Source organism: the organism of the source record quoted next, unplaced genomic scaffold, assembly GCF_019419815.1.
Source record: "Pyrus x bretschneideri cultivar Hongxiangsu unplaced genomic scaffold, Pyrus_bretschneideri_v1 Contig11, whole genome shotgun sequence".
NCBI classification, from domain to species: Eukaryota; Viridiplantae; Streptophyta; class Magnoliopsida; order Rosales; family Rosaceae; genus Pyrus; species Pyrus x bretschneideri.
The window spans coordinates 9,039,936-9,056,995 of NW_025999402.1; the positions used below are offsets into that span (position 1 = coordinate 9,039,936).

Here is a 17,060-nt window from a genome sequence, read left to right on the forward strand (position 1 = left end):
AGTAAATTCTCTAAAGCATGTTACTACATTTGAAATGTGTTTTAATTGCTTAATTGTGAACTAGTATGTGGTGACTATGATTAAGAATGTACTTAAGTGTAAAGATGGCTAAAATCTGTGAGAATAATGATTTTTAACTTGTCATGTGCATTGGAAATCCCTAAGACGGTTGTTGGAAGGTTTAGGTTGTGTTTTACTTGTTTAGTGTCGTTTTGTTTATTTGTTATTATTTTGTTTTGCTCGAGGACTAGCAAAAGCTAAGTGTGGGGGAATTTGATAGGAGCATATTTAGGCGACTTACTTAGCTTGTTTTCGTGCATCTATGTTGTTAATTCATAATTGTTTTAGTAGTTTAAGCCATTTTCGTGTGTTTTTAGGTTCATATGGCTAAGGAAGCAAAAAGATGCATTTTGGAGCATTTTGGAGCAAAATTGGGCTTGGAATGGATAGCATATGCTTGGAGCCAAAGTGTTGGATGAATTTGAAAGCCTTGTATGCACTTTGGACATAAAACAAAGGGCCTAGCCCAATCAAACAATCCTTTGAGCCATGCAAAACCTCTAGCTCAATCAACAACCCTTAGCCACATGCATTCACATGCATCACAACCCCAAAACCATCAAGAAACACCATTCACACACACATGCACTTACTCTTTCATCATTGCACCACCATTCACACACACATGCACTTAATCCTTCATCATTACACCACCTTCTCCATCTTTATTCCACATGCATTCATCATAATTCACCCTAGCTACCACCATTCACACACACATGCACTTACTCTTTCATCATTGCACCACCAATTCAACACATGCATTTCCACCTTCCTACTTCATCATTTCATCCACATGCACTCTCAATCATAACAACCACATTCACTCTTAAACAATCACCCACATATTCTCCCATTCCCCCTATAAAAACCCATGCATTCATACACAAAAATCACATCTCATTTTCATACACAACACATCACAAACACATCCAATCTTCCCTCATTGCCTTGAGCTACCATTCCCTTATAATCCAAACACCACTCCTCATCCATTTCCATAATTCCCCAATCCATTCAACACACCAACAACATCCCTTAAACCTTGTGCTACGACGAAGAGGAAGATAAGAGGGCCTAAACGTTCATACAATTCAAGTTTGAGTTGTTGGAATGTTTAGGTGTTTCTTTGATTCTCTTTGTTTTGTACCATGAGGAACTTCCTCTCGGCTTCATTCCATTAGATACACTCTCCCATTTCTTAAAGGATTTCGACATCAGTTTTGCTTCAAGGGTTCTTTCTTCTTAATCCTATGTTCACTCATGTTATATATTTTTATGTCAAACCTTTTGTAAACATGAAGTGTAACTAATCTCTCTCTAGGGATTCGATGTAGCCTTGCAAGATTGCCATGTAGTTAATGCGGAATTCTCATTTAATCTATCTATTTCTTGTTTCATTCTCCGATTTAATTGTGACTTAGTGTGTTGATTTTAATGCTTGATCATCATTTGAATTAACCACAGGTTGTTTAGCCAAGATTAAAGCACACATCATGCATAATCTTGGTAGATATGTGAATGAATGAAGGGACTGTTTTGCAAACATCCTGCCGAGTGTTCCCTTTGGTTTTGTGAAAGTTTCTTGTGCACTACATAGTCTTGATTAGGAACCAAAGTTGCACATCACAATTAGGCTCATGATTAGAGACATTTGATCAAATCCACACATCATATGGCTGATCATATCTAAGTGAAACAAACCCAAGAAATAAGTAGAGGGATGAGTATAATCTGACTTAACAAGCATGGACTTGGCTTAGCAATGGTGAAATCGAATCTCTAGCTTCATCTCCATTTGTGCTATCTCTTTTTATTAGCTGTTGATTCATTCATTTTTTGTTTACTTCATTTCCTTATGCTTTAATTTACAATCTGTCATTTAGTTTAATCAAAACCTAAATCCCCCTTTACTTTATTGTTCAATTTAGTTAGAAATCAATTTAGTTTATGCTTTAAAGCATTTTGAGTCTTTGGTTTGTCTTAGTGTTTTAAAGTTTAGTTTTGCATTCTTTGAGTCTAGTATAGTGTTTTAGATTGTGTTTTTAGCGTTTTTGAGTCAAATCCAAGTGATTAACAATCCCTCCTAATCCCCGGTCCAGAACGATCCCTACTTACATACTTACTACAATTGTCAAAAAGAGGGTTTAATTTGTGTGCGTATAATTCTCGCATCAGGAAGGATGCGCAAAAGAGTGTGAATGAAGACCAGAGAGTGGAACACCTGAGGACAAAGGTGAAGTAGACTGGAGATGATGAAGGTTAGTGGAACCAGGAAACTGACTTTCATCAAACAGGACATGTCTAGACACAATTAACTTGTGATCTTTGACAGAATAACAAATATAACCTTTATACTGAGATGCATACCCCAAAAAAAATACAAACAGTGGTTTTTGGATCAAGTTTAGTTGTTCTGTAGGGTTTCAAAGAAGGAAAACAAGTACAACCAAAAATGCGTAAGTGAGCAAGTGGAGGAGGTGATTTATGCAAGACTTCAAAGGGAGACTTCATGAGTAAAGTGGAGGTTGGCATCCTATTTATAAGATAGGTTGCAGTGGCACAGGCATGATACCAAAACCTATAAGGTAAGGAAGCTTGCTGCAAGAGAGTAATGGCAGTCTCAACAACATGCCTGTTTTTCCTCTCAGCTAACCCATTCTACTCAGGAGTATAAGGACAAGACTTTTGATGGGTGATACCCTTTTCCCGAAGAAAAGACTAAAAAGAAGCACCAATATATTCCCCACCCCCATCACTCTGAAGAATTTTAATATGAACATCAAAAGAATTCAATACAAAGGAATGAAATTGCACAAAAAGACCAAAGACAGCAGCTTTATTGATGATTGGAAAAATCCATGTATACCTAGTACATTCGTCTATGAAAGAGACATAGTATCTATACCCCTCAATGGACATACAAGGTGCAGGTCCCCATACATCGGAATGTATAACTGCAAAAGGAAGTACAAATTTAGAAGCATGAGAAGGAAAAGGAAGTTTTGTAAACTTTCCTTCCAAACAGGGAGTACAAGGCTGAGGTGGTGCAGTACAATGGAAAGGAATGGCAGACTTACTAAGAGTTAGCTTAACTATGTGATTAGTAGGATGACCCATGCGACAGTGCCATAATGAAGAGGACACCTTTTGACCAAGAAATGCTGCTGGTAAGACCTTTGATTTTGGAAGCATAGGAAGAGGATAAACGACATGATTACTCAGTCCTTGGAACAATATTCTTTCAGTGATCTTGTCCTGTATACAGAGAGAAAACTCATCAATGATACATCAACAATTATTATCTTTGCATAATTGATGCATAGACAATAAATGTTGAGACAAACGAGGAACATGCAATACAGATTGAAGGTTAAAAATATGAGACTTGGTTGGAAGGTTAGAATTGCCAATATGAGCAATAAGCAAACCTTCACCACTAGCACCAGTGACAGTATCCGTATGAGGATAAGGAGAGGCCATCTGAAGATTAGAAATATCAGAGGTCATGTGATGAGTAGCACCGGAGTCAAGAAGCCAAAACTCTTGTTGAGGTGCAGATGGAGTGGGAGTGGCTTGAGCTGTCATAGCCACAGGAGAAGAAGAAGAACCACTCATGCCAGAGGACTGACCACTGAAATGCATGCCAGAGGACTGACCAGGGAAATTCATAGACTGGTGTGAGGCCGAAGGCTGTTGAGAATGGAACTGTGGAAATGGTGGTTGATAATACTGCTGAGATGACTGATATCCTGGAGCTGAAGAATTATTTCTGTCAAAGCAGGTTGCAGCCGTATGCCCCACTCTATGGCAAATCTGACAACCATGTTGAAAACAATTGATAGCAGAGTGACCCTTTTTGTCACATATTTGGCATTTCTACAATGGTTGATAACTCTGTGGAGAGAGCATTTGTTGTTGTGGTCCTGATACTGAATGGAAAGGAGGCTGAGGTGAATACTGATTTCCACCAAATGACAACTGTTGTGGAAACTGGCCTTGATTACCCTGATAAAACTTCTTGCCTTTGCCTTTGTGTTTGAAATTATTCCCTCTGAAATTATTGTATGTACCGGAACCACTTTGGGAAACAAAAGCCAAGGGTCTAGGAAAAGGAAGTTGTTGAAACTGAGGATAGGGTAATTGTTGTTGTGAAAAAGATTGTGAGAAAGGAATAGGGAAAAACTGAGGAGGTTGTTGAAGAGGCACATAGGAATATGGTGACTGAGAACCAACATAGCTGCTAGATGAACCATCCTTAGTACCAGAGATACCTCCAGTGTCATACGCAGATGAAGACTTATGATCCAACATAGCAGACATAAGAGGAACTTGCTTAGTGACTTCATTCAACGTATCTTCTTCAGCTTTCAATTGAGACCGCAGTTCTTTTAGAGAGACCAATGTTTCTCGTCCACGAATGACAGACTTAATAGTGTTATACTCAGGAGGTAACCCCCACAATGCAACAATAGCAATGTCCTCATCAGAAATAACAACCCCAACAGCAGCTAAATGATCCCTAGCATCTTTAATCCTCTGAAGATATGCATCAATGGATTCAGGACCTTTCCTAATATTCTGAAGATCAATCTTCATTTGAACAATACTCGTCCGAGTCATATTTGCAAATCTTTCTCGAAGACTAGTCCACATTTCCTTAGAACTCTTACACCCAATAACACATGATAAAGCAGCAGTTGACAGGGTAGCAGTAATAAGCGTCATTAAAGCCTTATCATGTATCTTCCAAACATCATAAGCATCAGAATTCAACTCAGTCTTATCAGGACATACAACAGATCCATCAAGAAAACCAAAAATGCCATTTCCATCCAGCAATAACTCCATTTGAAAATTCCAAGTCACATAGTTAGAATCATCAAGTTTGACAGTGACAGTATTACCCACAGTGGGAATGAGAGACGAAATTGGGGATTGAGTAAGAGCCAATTGAGCAGTTGTAACCATTGTTTAACCAGAAAACACCACAAAGCAAGTAACGCAAATATACAAAATGCACACTCAGAAGCAATCCACAAATGACGCTACAATCGCAGAAACCAAAATTCCACAATCTAGGGTTTCAGACAATACAGGATCAAGATTATCAAGATCGCAATAACACTTCAGTAGATATGAGAAGAAACAAGATCACCTTCCTGAAGCTCAAAGATGAAAGAATGCAGCCGCCAAAACACCAGCGATGAAACGAAGAACTCTAAAAGATAGAATTCGCGACGCAACCGACAATCAATCGCACCAGCAACCTTCAACAACCGACACCAACGACGAGCAGTAACGCCAAGCAACGACAAACGACGAACGACGAGAACAACAAAACAATGCGGAAGCAGAGGATCGTCAATCAATGGTGTTACCCTTGATCGGCGATGATACCATGTCAACAATAGCTATGGAATCTGAAAGATCAGGAAAGACTAGAGAGAGAAAGAGAGAAAGCTCAGAAAGAGAGGGAGTGCTGTAACTGATTTTTATTCCTTCAGTTCTATCCATTACAAGAGATATTTTTCATTATAAATACATGTCAACCTATCTATCTCAACTCATATAATCCAGTGACACATGTCATAATCTTGACCACTAATCCTTGACCACTAATATACTCTAACATGTTTGAGATACATTTGCAGATAAACAAACGAAAAATAGACTTGGGAACACCAATTTTTTTTTTTTTCATTAATCATGTGATTACATACAAGTGTAAAAAAAAAAATACCCATGAAGTTGAATTTCTTTCCTGAATTCTCAAGATTAAGATAAATACATAGGAAAATTCTAAAAATTAGAGATAATTAAACAAGCTAGGAACTAGTTAGTAGCAGTGAGGTCCTCTCTATAGCTTGATTTGCACGGTCTTCCTCTCCAGCCATAGACTAGTTAGTAGCAGTGAGGTTCTCTATTTGAACTTGATAAAGCTTCTTTGCAAGCTCTTCGTCTCTCAATTTCAAAATGTGATCCCTCTCCTCTTTCGACGCAGAGGTTAGCTTAATCAGAATGCCTTCCCAAACATCTCTTGGTTTGCATTGTTGAAATATATAAGCCCACGCAGAACCGTCAAAATACCGCCTAACATGATCACTGCGGTAAACTTCCTTGGCGAGAGTGGTCTTTCCCAAACTGCCCATCCCACAAATGGACGCAACTCGACCGTGTTTTTCTTCATTCATAAGCTCCGCCACTAGTTCGTTTATGTTTCCTTGTAAACCAACGATATGATCATCAATAACATGGGAATAAGACCACCTCAATTGTCTTTGCTTCTCAAACGCAATACTCGACGAGCCTTGATGATCTCTTACAACAGTCAAGCCGTAAGTTTGTGTACTTCTAATAAGGTCAGAAATTCTAGCTTTGATGGCCTCAATCTCAGACCCAACTCCATAAAGGTTTGAAGCTCGGCTGAAAAAACAAGCGTACCTTTTTAGCGGATTGGAAATTGGTGTTGCAATTTTGATGGTAAAACTTCCAATGACATCATCTGCATCATAAGCAACTTCTCTAATCTCGGAAACCCAATTCCGAATGCTTCATCCTCGTCTTGCCTCTTATCGGCATCTTTCAAGAAGTATTGCATCCGACTCAGTTCGACTCGGATCTGCTCGACGTTTTGCTTGATTACGCAACCAGTGAGTCCAATACCAGTTGTTACTTATGATGATGTGGTAATGTCACCTGATTCATCTGTCTTACCATCCCCAGTACTATCATCTCCTGCTTCCTCACCACCTCATAGTAGCCCACCATCTGATATATCATTGTTCATTCCTCCTGCTTCCTCTCAGTCCATTATTAGTGCACCAAGTGATTTCTCTCGTATCCCTGTGGCACTTGACTATAATCCTGACAATCTTCAAGTAGTGTTGGATATTCCTCCTCTCAATTTGCATCCTATGCAGACAAGAAGCAAAATTATCAAGAAAAAGGCCTTCTTATCAGTTTCCAAGGAGATTGACTTGTCTCAAATTGAACTTCTTAGTTACAAAACTGCTCTTAAAAGTTCAGTGTGGTTAAAGGCTATGACAGAAGAAATTGGGGCATCGTATACTCAGGGTACTTGGAGTTTAGTTCCACTGCCACCAAACAAGAATCTTGTTGGTTGCAAATGGATTTTTAAAATCAAAAGACACTCTGATGTGTCTATTGCACGACATAAAGCCCGATTGGTTGCCAAAGGATTTAGTCAGGAACTTAGAATTGATTACTGTGATATATTTAGCCATGTGGTTAAACCTACCACAATGCGGATTGTTCTTGCACTTGCTGCTCATTTCAATTGGTCTCGTCGGCAACTTGATGTCAAGAATGCTTTCCTACATGGCATTCTTCAAGAGGAGGTATATATGGCCCAACCACTTGGTTTTGAAGACTCCACTAATCCTCACCTACTATGTAAACTGCATAAATGTCTCTATGGCCTCAAACAGGTTCCACGGGTATGGAATGAACGGTTTACCACATTTTTACCTAAATTGGGGTTCAAGAACACCTACTCGGATTCTTCCTTGTTTGTGAAACCTGTGGGATCTAATATTGTCATTCTTCTACTCTATGTGGATGACATTATCAACACAAGCAGTGCATATCAGGCCATTCAACAAGTGATTTCTGATTTGACTTCTGAGTTTGATATCAAGGACTTAGGTCCTTTCCATTTCTTTCTTTGTATTTAAATCACTGCAACTTCCACTGGTTTGTTCTTGTCCCAGCACAAGTATGTTACTGATTTATTGCAGAAAATAGAAATGTTTGAGTCCAAATCCTGTGACACACCTTGCTTGCCTTATAATCACTTACTGAAGGATGATGGAGAACCATATTCAAATCCTGGTTTATATAGGAGTGTTGTAGGTGCTTTACAGTATCTCACATTCACTAGACTTGATATTGCATTCTCTGTGCATCAAGTATGTCAATTTATGCAACATCTCATGGTTTCTCACTGAACTGCTGTTAAAAGAATCATGCGTTATTTGAAAGGAACTAAAGAGTGTGGTGTTACCTATTCTCGAGGAGACTTGACCCTCAAGGCTTTTAGTGATGCTGATTGGGCAGGTGACCCTAATAACATGAGGTCCACTACTGGTTTAGTGGTGTTTTTAAGCAGCAATCCTATATCATGGTCTTCTAAAAAGCAACAAATAGTCTCATGCTCTTCTACCGAGGCTGTATATTGGGCCCTCTCTACAACTGCAGTTGAACTTGATTGGATCCAACATATTATGAGTTTTCTGCAAATCACAATATCATCACCACCTGTGTTATTTTGTGACAATCTCTCTGCAATAGCATTGTCCTTCAATCCTGTACACCATCAACATACTAAACACATCGAGATTGATGTACATTTTGTTCGCGAAAGAGTGGCTTCAAACAAACTTCAAGTGCAGTTTGTGTCTTCCAAGGAGCAGTTTGCCGATATCTTGACTAAGGGACTTAGTGCACATTTGTTCACACTTCATTGCCACAATCTCATGCTTGGGCCATCAAAGCATGAGTTTGTGGGGGGGATGATAGAGATAATGCACTTGAGATGTTGACACTTGTCTAAATCCTATATAAGCAGTTATTGTAGTAGAATCTTGTGAGTTGTATAAATACCTCATTCATGTAATAACTTAGAAGTTAAGTCTACAATATATGAATCTCTCTCTCCCTCTATCTCTATCTCTAAATTCTCTCTGTAATATTGTTCTTACAAGTTCATAATATATACATTAACAATAAGAATGTGGCTTTTTCAATCAGCAGATCCCTAAGCCTGTCAACAACAAAGGATATCACAAACTGTGCCATGCTTCGTGCTTGCTAGCTACTTCCTGATCCTCAAAATTACAGCAAAACAAAGGTTGATTTTACACACACAAGAAAAGAAGAAGAAAAAAAAAATCTTCCCTTCTTTCTTTCTTCGTTTCTTTCTTTGTGATTTGTATAACCAACTGGCAATTATTTTGATATTTTCCACCATCTAAGTCTCATTCAGTGGAGAAAGAAGAAAAAAAAAATTGAAAACAAGACCAAGTCCCTTTCAGTAGGTAATTGTTGGGAAGATTCATAGCTAAATTATATATCTCGAGTTTATATCCGCTTGTGTCTGTCTATACAGCAGGGAGTTTCTCTTCGCTTGTTGGGAAAGTGGTGAATGGTCTAATCTGGCGTGCGTGACTGGAAATATTTTGACGTGAATAGGGGTGACACGCCCCGATCCCGATTTTCTCCGAATACAAGGATAGGCACATGCTGGCCGACACCCGAGGGTGACAAAAGCCATTTATTGAGTGCAAAAGCTGAAAACAATGGATAGATAAGACCTATAAACATAAAAGCATAAAGAATATGTATTTAAGGAACGTGTTCAGATCATATAACTAACTAGAACACTAAAAGAAATAATACAAAATTGAATGAAACAAAGGATGGATCTTACGTTGAGAGGACTCAAAGATGCCGATGTGGAAGTGCCTGGATGCTGGGATTGTATGCCTCGATTCTAAGTCCTGAAGGGGGCGCAAAACAAACATGAGTGGACCAAGTTGATATATATATATATATATATAATAGTTATCAACGTACTAACCCCCAGGTTTTATGAAAACACACATATCATGATAAACATAGGTTTTCCAAAACCTAGCATGTCGTGCAATGTCTCAAATCATAACTTGTATATATAATAATCACTAGCGAATGTCCAATATCCTTTCAAGCCCCATGTCGGCTCCCCGTCTCTGAGCAAACAGTTAGAGGAAAATTACCCCCAAGCCCTGTGCCAGCTTCCCGTCCATGTGCTAATAGCCAGAGGAAAACCACTTCATGCCCTATGCAAACACCATAACCGTCACCCGAGACAGACCGGAATCTATCCTTTCGTCCTGTAGCGGAATAGGGACCACTAGGTAAGTAAAAAACCATTGAGCATATATATATTGAAAAACAACTTCATAGTATAAAGTCATCCATCATCTATACTATAAAGATGTGTTCTAAACATGTTCTAAATATCATATCATCATCCATTAAATATTCTATAAGAACATGGGTTATAGGAAAAATAGTAATAATTCAAACTAGCCTCAGTAAGCATGTTATCTCATAAAACGTAATCATCAAATCAAGCTTTTCATGTATGCATTTCTACTATCAAACCATGCATTTTTAGAAGGGGTCCACTCACAAATACTTAGCCGCCGAAGAGCCACGCAAACTAGCGGAAGCAAAACACCACAATAAATTGCCCATAAGCACATAAAGGGTACAATTAATCAAACTCTACTCAAACGATTGAATTTAGGAAAACGAACTTCAAAAACGAGCTCAGGACGTCGAAATTAGCCTAGGAGAGGTCCTGAACGGAAACCCAAAATGTCAACGTTGACCGGTCAAAGTTAAAGTCAACTCTAGTGTCTGGTCAATGATCAGATTAGGTCAAAGTCAACGGGTCTAGGCTTGGGTTGGATTTGAGTTGGGCTTAAGCTTTGGGCTTAGGTCCAAAGGGCTTTAGGCTTAAGGCCTGGACCAAAAGGGAAAAAGGGTTTAGGGTTCTAAGATAAATGAAAATAAAAAGGTTATTGGGTTTGGGCTTCAAGGGGTTAACGGGCTGGAGGCCCTAGGGTTTGGGCTTGAATGCAAAGGCCTGAAGCCTTACTCCTACACGACCCTAAGGCCTAAGCCTCTAAGGGTTTTGGGTTTGGTCCTAATAGGCCTTAGGCTGAAGGCCTAGCCCAGCATCCATTTGGGTTTTTATAAAACTAAAAAAATAAATATAAATAGATTAAAGGATTTTGGTTAGGTTTAAAAGGATAACGGGCCTAAGGCCCGAGTTCTAAAGAGCTTGGGTTAGTAAAGAGGGCCAGCGCTAAAGGCCCAAAGGCCTGGTGTGGTTGCTGCTTGACGGAGCTAATCGTAGAAGAACATCGAAATTTGAGGGTTTTTGTCAGAAAACTGAGACAACTTTAAACATCTATAACTTTGTCAAGACTCAACGAAATCAAGTGAGACCAAAATGAAGGTTGTAGTACTCGACGAGACGAAGAGAATGGTACCCCGCATGAGTTCTAACTCGCCGTGGTTTGGCCGGAAAATACCTCGAAAGCTGTCAAACCTCGCTGGAAAATCTGGAAAATGCCTTGTTGAGTTATTTTTGTGTTTAAATTGTACCACAACAACTCAAACACTATCTAAACAATAATAAGCACGATCTAAGGAGATTTAGGTGTGCTTTGCACTTACCTCAATAGAGATCTCGTGCACAGTGATTGTGCGCAATGCCAAGATGGATACTGAAGGTGAGGGAGAGAAAGATGAAGCTCAGATGATGAAGATGATGGTGAAGTCCTCGTGATGGCTATGTGTATGTATTTATGGTTGTGTGTGTGTGTGTTCTTGTCGGAGAGAAGAGCACCGAGAGGGAAAGAGAGCTGGGAGGGAGAGAGAGATGAGAGTTGTGAGGAGTGAGGGAAAGCGAGAAAACTCGGGGAGAGAAGAGTGAGGGCGAGAGAAGGCTCAAGGAGACTGCCATGTGGCAGCTAATGAGAGGGGACTGGGGACAAACAAATCAGGGGTGGGCCCTTTGGGCACACCAATTAAGATCCAAAAACCATTTTTAAAAAGAAAATATATTCAAACTTAGTGAAAATACAAAAATATTATTTTTGTTTCATAAATCCCTAGATGGGTTGTTACGGTGGGGCTATTATATCATCATATAATATCCACACAACACTTCAATTATTTTCCAATGTATAGTAAATTAATATTTGAGGGCAACGCGCGAGGTTAAATATATATATATATATATATAGTTTTCGTGTAATCGTCCACGAACTCCACGCCATCCAGTAGTTAGCCCAACCGGGTCTGCTGATCTTGATTCAAATCAGATAGTGTTGATCTTTCAGTACTTTCCGATGACGGGAGCTCTGAATTCGAATATTCTGGCCGGTAAACAGTTAAATATTACTTGGAAAAATGCGATGCTGTCGGGAAAAAAACTATCTGATGTATAGTTAGTCTTGTGTTTCTTGTATTAGCATTGGCTATTTTAAATTAAATTTCGCATTGAAATTTTGGTGTGGCTTTCTAGCTAGCTAGCTAGCCTACCAGTCGTTGGGTAGGTTTGAATATTGACTTTTAGGTTTAATGTGAATTTTTCAAGCTCATCAAATACGATATTCAGTGCCATTTACGACGTGTCTGTTTGTGACGTCTGCGTTGCTTGCAACCCATTCCAACTCGAAGGTTGGCCAGTTTCGAAGAAATTACTTGGTTTTGAATTTTCTCACATTTGCTTTCCATGTCACCAATCACCATCACCAACTCGCCATGTACAGGTAAGAGTCTGGTGAATTTGAAAATTATGTAGAGTTGACTCTGAGGATGCCCAGTGCCTGTACTTATGCTCATCATCAGATAATTAAGCGTTATACAAAAATCCCTCCATGAATGATGGGGTTTAGTACTACTGCACAGTCCGTCTCACGTTTCTTCATCTGTGCGTGGAAGACACTAGCATCATGGGATAAAATTAGAAAACGCAGCCAAAACCAAAATTGGGCCTTTATGCAGGAACTATGCCGCCGCTTTTCGCTGGCTGAGATCAGAGCAGCAACCGAATGCTTCAACGACAAATTTTATATTGGCAGGGGTGCCTTCAGCTCGGTCTATAAAGGGTACATCAACGGTGGGGCTACTGTTGTTGTAATCAAGCGATTTACAGCCAGCACACGAGACTTCAGGAACGAGGTGCAGCTGTCCTGCCAGCTGCGCCACCCCAACCTTGTCCCTATTGTCGGATTCTGCGAAGAAAAAGGGGAACTTATCCTTGTCTACGACTATATGCCCAACGGTGCCTTGTCTTCTAAGCTGTTCAATATAGCGGATCTTGATCCGCTGCCCTGGAAGCAGAGGTTGAACATATGTATAGGGGTAGCACGCGTGTTGCACTACCTCCATGCAGGGCTAAAGCACGCTCTCATCCACCGCGACGTGAAATGCGCCACCATTCTATTGGATGAAAGGTTAGATGCCAGGCTTTCGAACTTCACGATATTGAAGATGGGTCCTCCTAGTTTGTCAAATGCACTTATCCGAGTGACCTCTGATAGGATCGGCCCGATCGGGGGTACTTTTGGTTATATTGATCCACAGTACCTCACTTCGGGACAAGTTACAGAAAAATCTGATATCTACTCGTTTGGAATGGTGTTGTTGGAAATTTTGTGTGCCAAACCGATAGTGCTTCTATCATACAGAGAAAGACTGGACACCTTATGTGATGTAATGGACCCTTTTCTGAGAGGTAAAATATCTCCGGATTGTTTAGAAAAATTTATGGATGTCGTCCAGAGATGTGTGCGTCCTACAGGCGCAGAACGACCCACAATGGGCGAAGTGGAGGTGGAACTCGAGTGCGCATTGGAGCTGCAAGACTGCGCAGATGTCAAGAAGGATGGTTCTGTTGGTCTTGCAGGTGACTATAGCTACCAAGGGATGTCAATTTGTGAAATTCATGATATTTTTTCTTTTTTGTCTAGGCAGCCATTAATTTAGGATATGTCAGCCTTTATTTGAATAAAATCCAGTTTTTCAGTTTCTGATGATGGTAGCTTCAAATCCGACAATAATGTAGACATTTTTATGTACACCATGCCCCTTTAAATCCATTTGTTTTTACAACAAACTCATTTACATACTTTCGGAACAATATCGAAGATTCAGTACACTTTGTTTCTTTTTCTTCTAACTTGTGTTTCAAATTATCTGACCAAAAACAAAAAGATTTTTGTCATTGGGACCACTATATATGAAAGGTAAGATATAAACGGGGATTGACAATTCACACCCATCAACAAACCGAGAGCAAAATGTGGTTTAAATATCGAACCTAAGACATCTACTTACAAAGTGAAAAGGAGTACCAATAGATCGCAGTACTAAGTGGCAGGTTTTGGATTTCTCATGTATACCACCCACCGCGTATCCTTTTTATTAGAACACACAATGGGTATCTTCTTGTATTTGCGAATTTTTCAAGTTTTCATGTTTTTTTCCTTTTATCCTTGTTTTCATTTTTACTGTTTGGAATTAATTGTGTTAATAAGGAAAATAAACAAATGTAAAAAAGTATTAGAACATTTCCATTTTTCTTGTTTCTTAACTTGTAAGGTAATCTAAAACAAAAATAGAAGTTGGAACTATATAATTAACCGGGTTAAGCTAGGAAACAATACTCTACATGCATGGCGACACATCTTTTTTGTTTTTTCACGCAATTGATAGGGGGAATTCATGAATTCGAAACCCTAGGTCCAAGAATCAGGGTGCATGTTCAAGAAAAACACGAGTCCCCTATTCGTTAATGTCTATATGTTTTTTACTAAATTGTTTCATTTCTTAAAACTAATTAAGCCTTTAAAGATTATTCTATCAATCGTGCGCCCCTCTATGACTTTGTATAAGTTGTTTTTACGGTGGCGTTAGTGTTTGTTACTTGAATATATAGCTCGACAAACACAATTAATCTCCTAGTCTAGTCATCTACACACACTTGAGTTTATTTCCTTGATTCCCAAATTCTTAAATTTTGTGTTGCGTTTTAAAATTTGACTTTACACTCTACGTACTTATTATTTGATGAGTAATGATAAATAAATATCAGTTTTTTAGATTACATTTACAAATCATCAATAAAAAATAAATACGCAAACACAACGTATTTGAGTATCTACCACTCACTATAAGTAGTAAGCAAATAAAAAGAAGAATAAAAGAAAGATATTTAAAATATTATCCAAGATTAATTAAGTTCATTGCCGTGTCCTAAACCAATTTGACCAGACGCTAGCCCATATACTTGAATTAAGAATTTGTATATTGCATTGATTTGAATATTGGTACACAAGGTAAGATTTTATACAGAACCTACGTGCTATTCTAAGTAAAAAGATCCTAGAATAAAGTTAATTATAATTACATCCTATAATCACTCTATCCCAAGAGTTGACAATTTCAAAATCTACAATCACTCTCAATCAGATCGTGTCATTTCTTTTCCTTTAACACTCCTCCTTAAATTGGAGTGTGGATGTCAATGACGCCCAACTTGCCTAGATGTGTATGAAAAATAGGCGCACGTAGTGTCTGCTTTGATAGCGCCATTTACGACGTGTCTGTTTTGTGACGTCTGCGTTGCTGGCATCCCAATCCAAGTCGAAGTTTGGCCAGTTTCGAAGAAATTACTTGGTTCTGAATTTTCTCGCATTTCTTTCCATGTCCCCATTACGAATTCACCCCGTATGTAATGCGTGGGGTCTCTTCTGAGTTGGAAAAGTATGTTGAGTTGAGTTTGGGGTGCCGCTTCAATAGTGAGTCCTCTTTGCCCAGGAGTGCCAATGATCATCATCAATTGATTCTTAATGTCTAAATCTAAGATTTTGAGCTCCTGATCTTGGAATTGGACAACAGTTAGCACAATGATGGGTTTCAGTACTACTGCAGAGTCCGCCTCATGTTTCTTCTTCTCTGCATGGAAGAAACTAGCATCATGGGATAAAAGTAGAAAACGCAGACAAAACCAAGACTGGGCCTTTATGGGGGAATTATGCCGCCGATATTCGCTAGCTGAGATCATAGCAGCCACTGAATGCTTCAACGACAGGTTCCATATTGGTAGCAGTGCCGTGAGCTCAGTCTATAAAGGGTACATCAACGGCGGGGCAACTGTTGTTGCAATCAAGCGATTTACAGGCAGCAGACAAGACTTCAGGAATGAGGTGCTGCTGTCCTGCCAGCTGCGCCACCCCAACCTTCTCCCTGTTATTGGATTCTGTGAAGAAAAGGAGGAACTCATCCTTGTCTACGACTACATGGCCAAAGGTACCCTCTCTTCGAAGCTGTTCAAAAGAGTGGATCTTGATCCGCTGCCCTGGAGGCAGAGGCTGAACATATGTATCGGGATAGCACGCGCATTGCATTATCTCCATGCAGGGCTAAAACATGCTATTGTCCACCGCGACATGAAATGCTCCATCATACTATTGGATGAAAAGTTCGAAGCAAGGGTTTCAAACTTATTAACGTTCAAGATGGGTCCTCCTAGTTTGTCAAATAAACTCATACGAGTGACCTCTGATAGGATCGTGGGCACTTTCGAGTATATTGATCCCGAGTATATCCATTCGGAACAATTTACAGAAAAATCTGATGTCTACTCGTTTGGAATGGTGCTGCTGGAAGTGTTGACTGCCAAATGGGCAAAAGAGTTTCATACATACACAGGCAGGCCGGACACCTTATGCGATATAATGGACCCTTCTTTGAGGGGTAAAATAGCTCCTGATTGTTTGCAAAAATTTATGGATATCGTTTATAGATGTGTAAGTCCAACAGGAGCAGAGCGACCCTCAGTAGGCGAAGTGCAAATGGAACTCGAGTGCGCATTGGAGCTGCAAGACAGCGCAGATGCCAAGAAGGACGCTTCCCTTGGTCTTGCAGGTGACTATAGTTACCAAGGGATGTCAATTTGTGAAATTGATGATATTTTCTCATTTTTGTTTAGGCAGCTCACAACTTCGGATGTCAGCTCTTTGTTTGAATAACAGCATTGATTTTTCTGTTTTCCGACGGGGCAACAATAATGTAGACCTTTTTATGCATAAACACTTAATTCTCAGTGTTGAGCCATTTTGTAGTTGGGGTGAAGGGTTGTTAAAGAGGGTTAGGGTTAGATTTCGGTTTTTTTTTTTTTTTTTGAGCAAACGAGAGAGAGGGTGGGTTTAGCCTCATAATGAGCTAGCAATAATGTGATTCAAATATCGAACCTAAGACATCTACTTACAAAGTGAAGAGGAATACCAATAAATTGTAGTATTAAATGGCAGGTTTTGGATTTCTCATGTATACCACCCACCGTGTATCCTTTTTATTAGAACACACAATGGGTATCTTCTTGTATTTGCGAATTTTTCAAGTTTTCATGT

The 17,060-nt window shown here is 39.4% G+C and overlaps 2 protein-coding genes across 2 annotated transcripts; both read left to right on the forward strand.

Annotated features, from left to right (window-relative positions):
• The first annotated feature begins 12,528 nt into the window (after window positions 1-12,528).
• LOC103934967 (receptor-like protein kinase FERONIA) lies at window positions 12,529-13,774 on the forward strand. Its single transcript, XM_018644431.2, has one exon. It carries the CDS (start codon window positions 12,529-12,531, stop codon window positions 13,630-13,632), a length of 1,104 nt encoding a protein of 367 aa, XP_018499947.2. The 3' UTR covers window positions 13,633-13,774.
• A 1,704-nt stretch (window positions 13,775-15,478) lies between these two features.
• LOC103930407 (receptor-like protein kinase FERONIA) lies at window positions 15,479-16,699 on the forward strand. Its single transcript, XM_048577251.1, has one exon. The coding sequence runs from the start codon at window positions 15,555-15,557 to the stop codon at window positions 16,677-16,679; it is 1,125 nt and encodes a 374-aa protein (XP_048433208.1). The 5' UTR covers window positions 15,479-15,554; the 3' UTR covers window positions 16,680-16,699.
• Window positions 16,700-17,060: the final 361 nt, after the last annotated feature.

Bases quoted from the DNA above. Each gene is read 5' to 3' on its own strand.
- LOC103930407 (XM_048577251.1), top strand. From the start codon at position 15,555: ATGATGGGTTTCAGTACTACTGCAGAGTCCGCCTCATGTTTCTTCTTC.
- LOC103934967 (XM_018644431.2), top strand. From the start codon at position 12,529: ATGGGGTTTAGTACTACTGCACAGTCCGTCTCACGTTTCTTCATCTGT.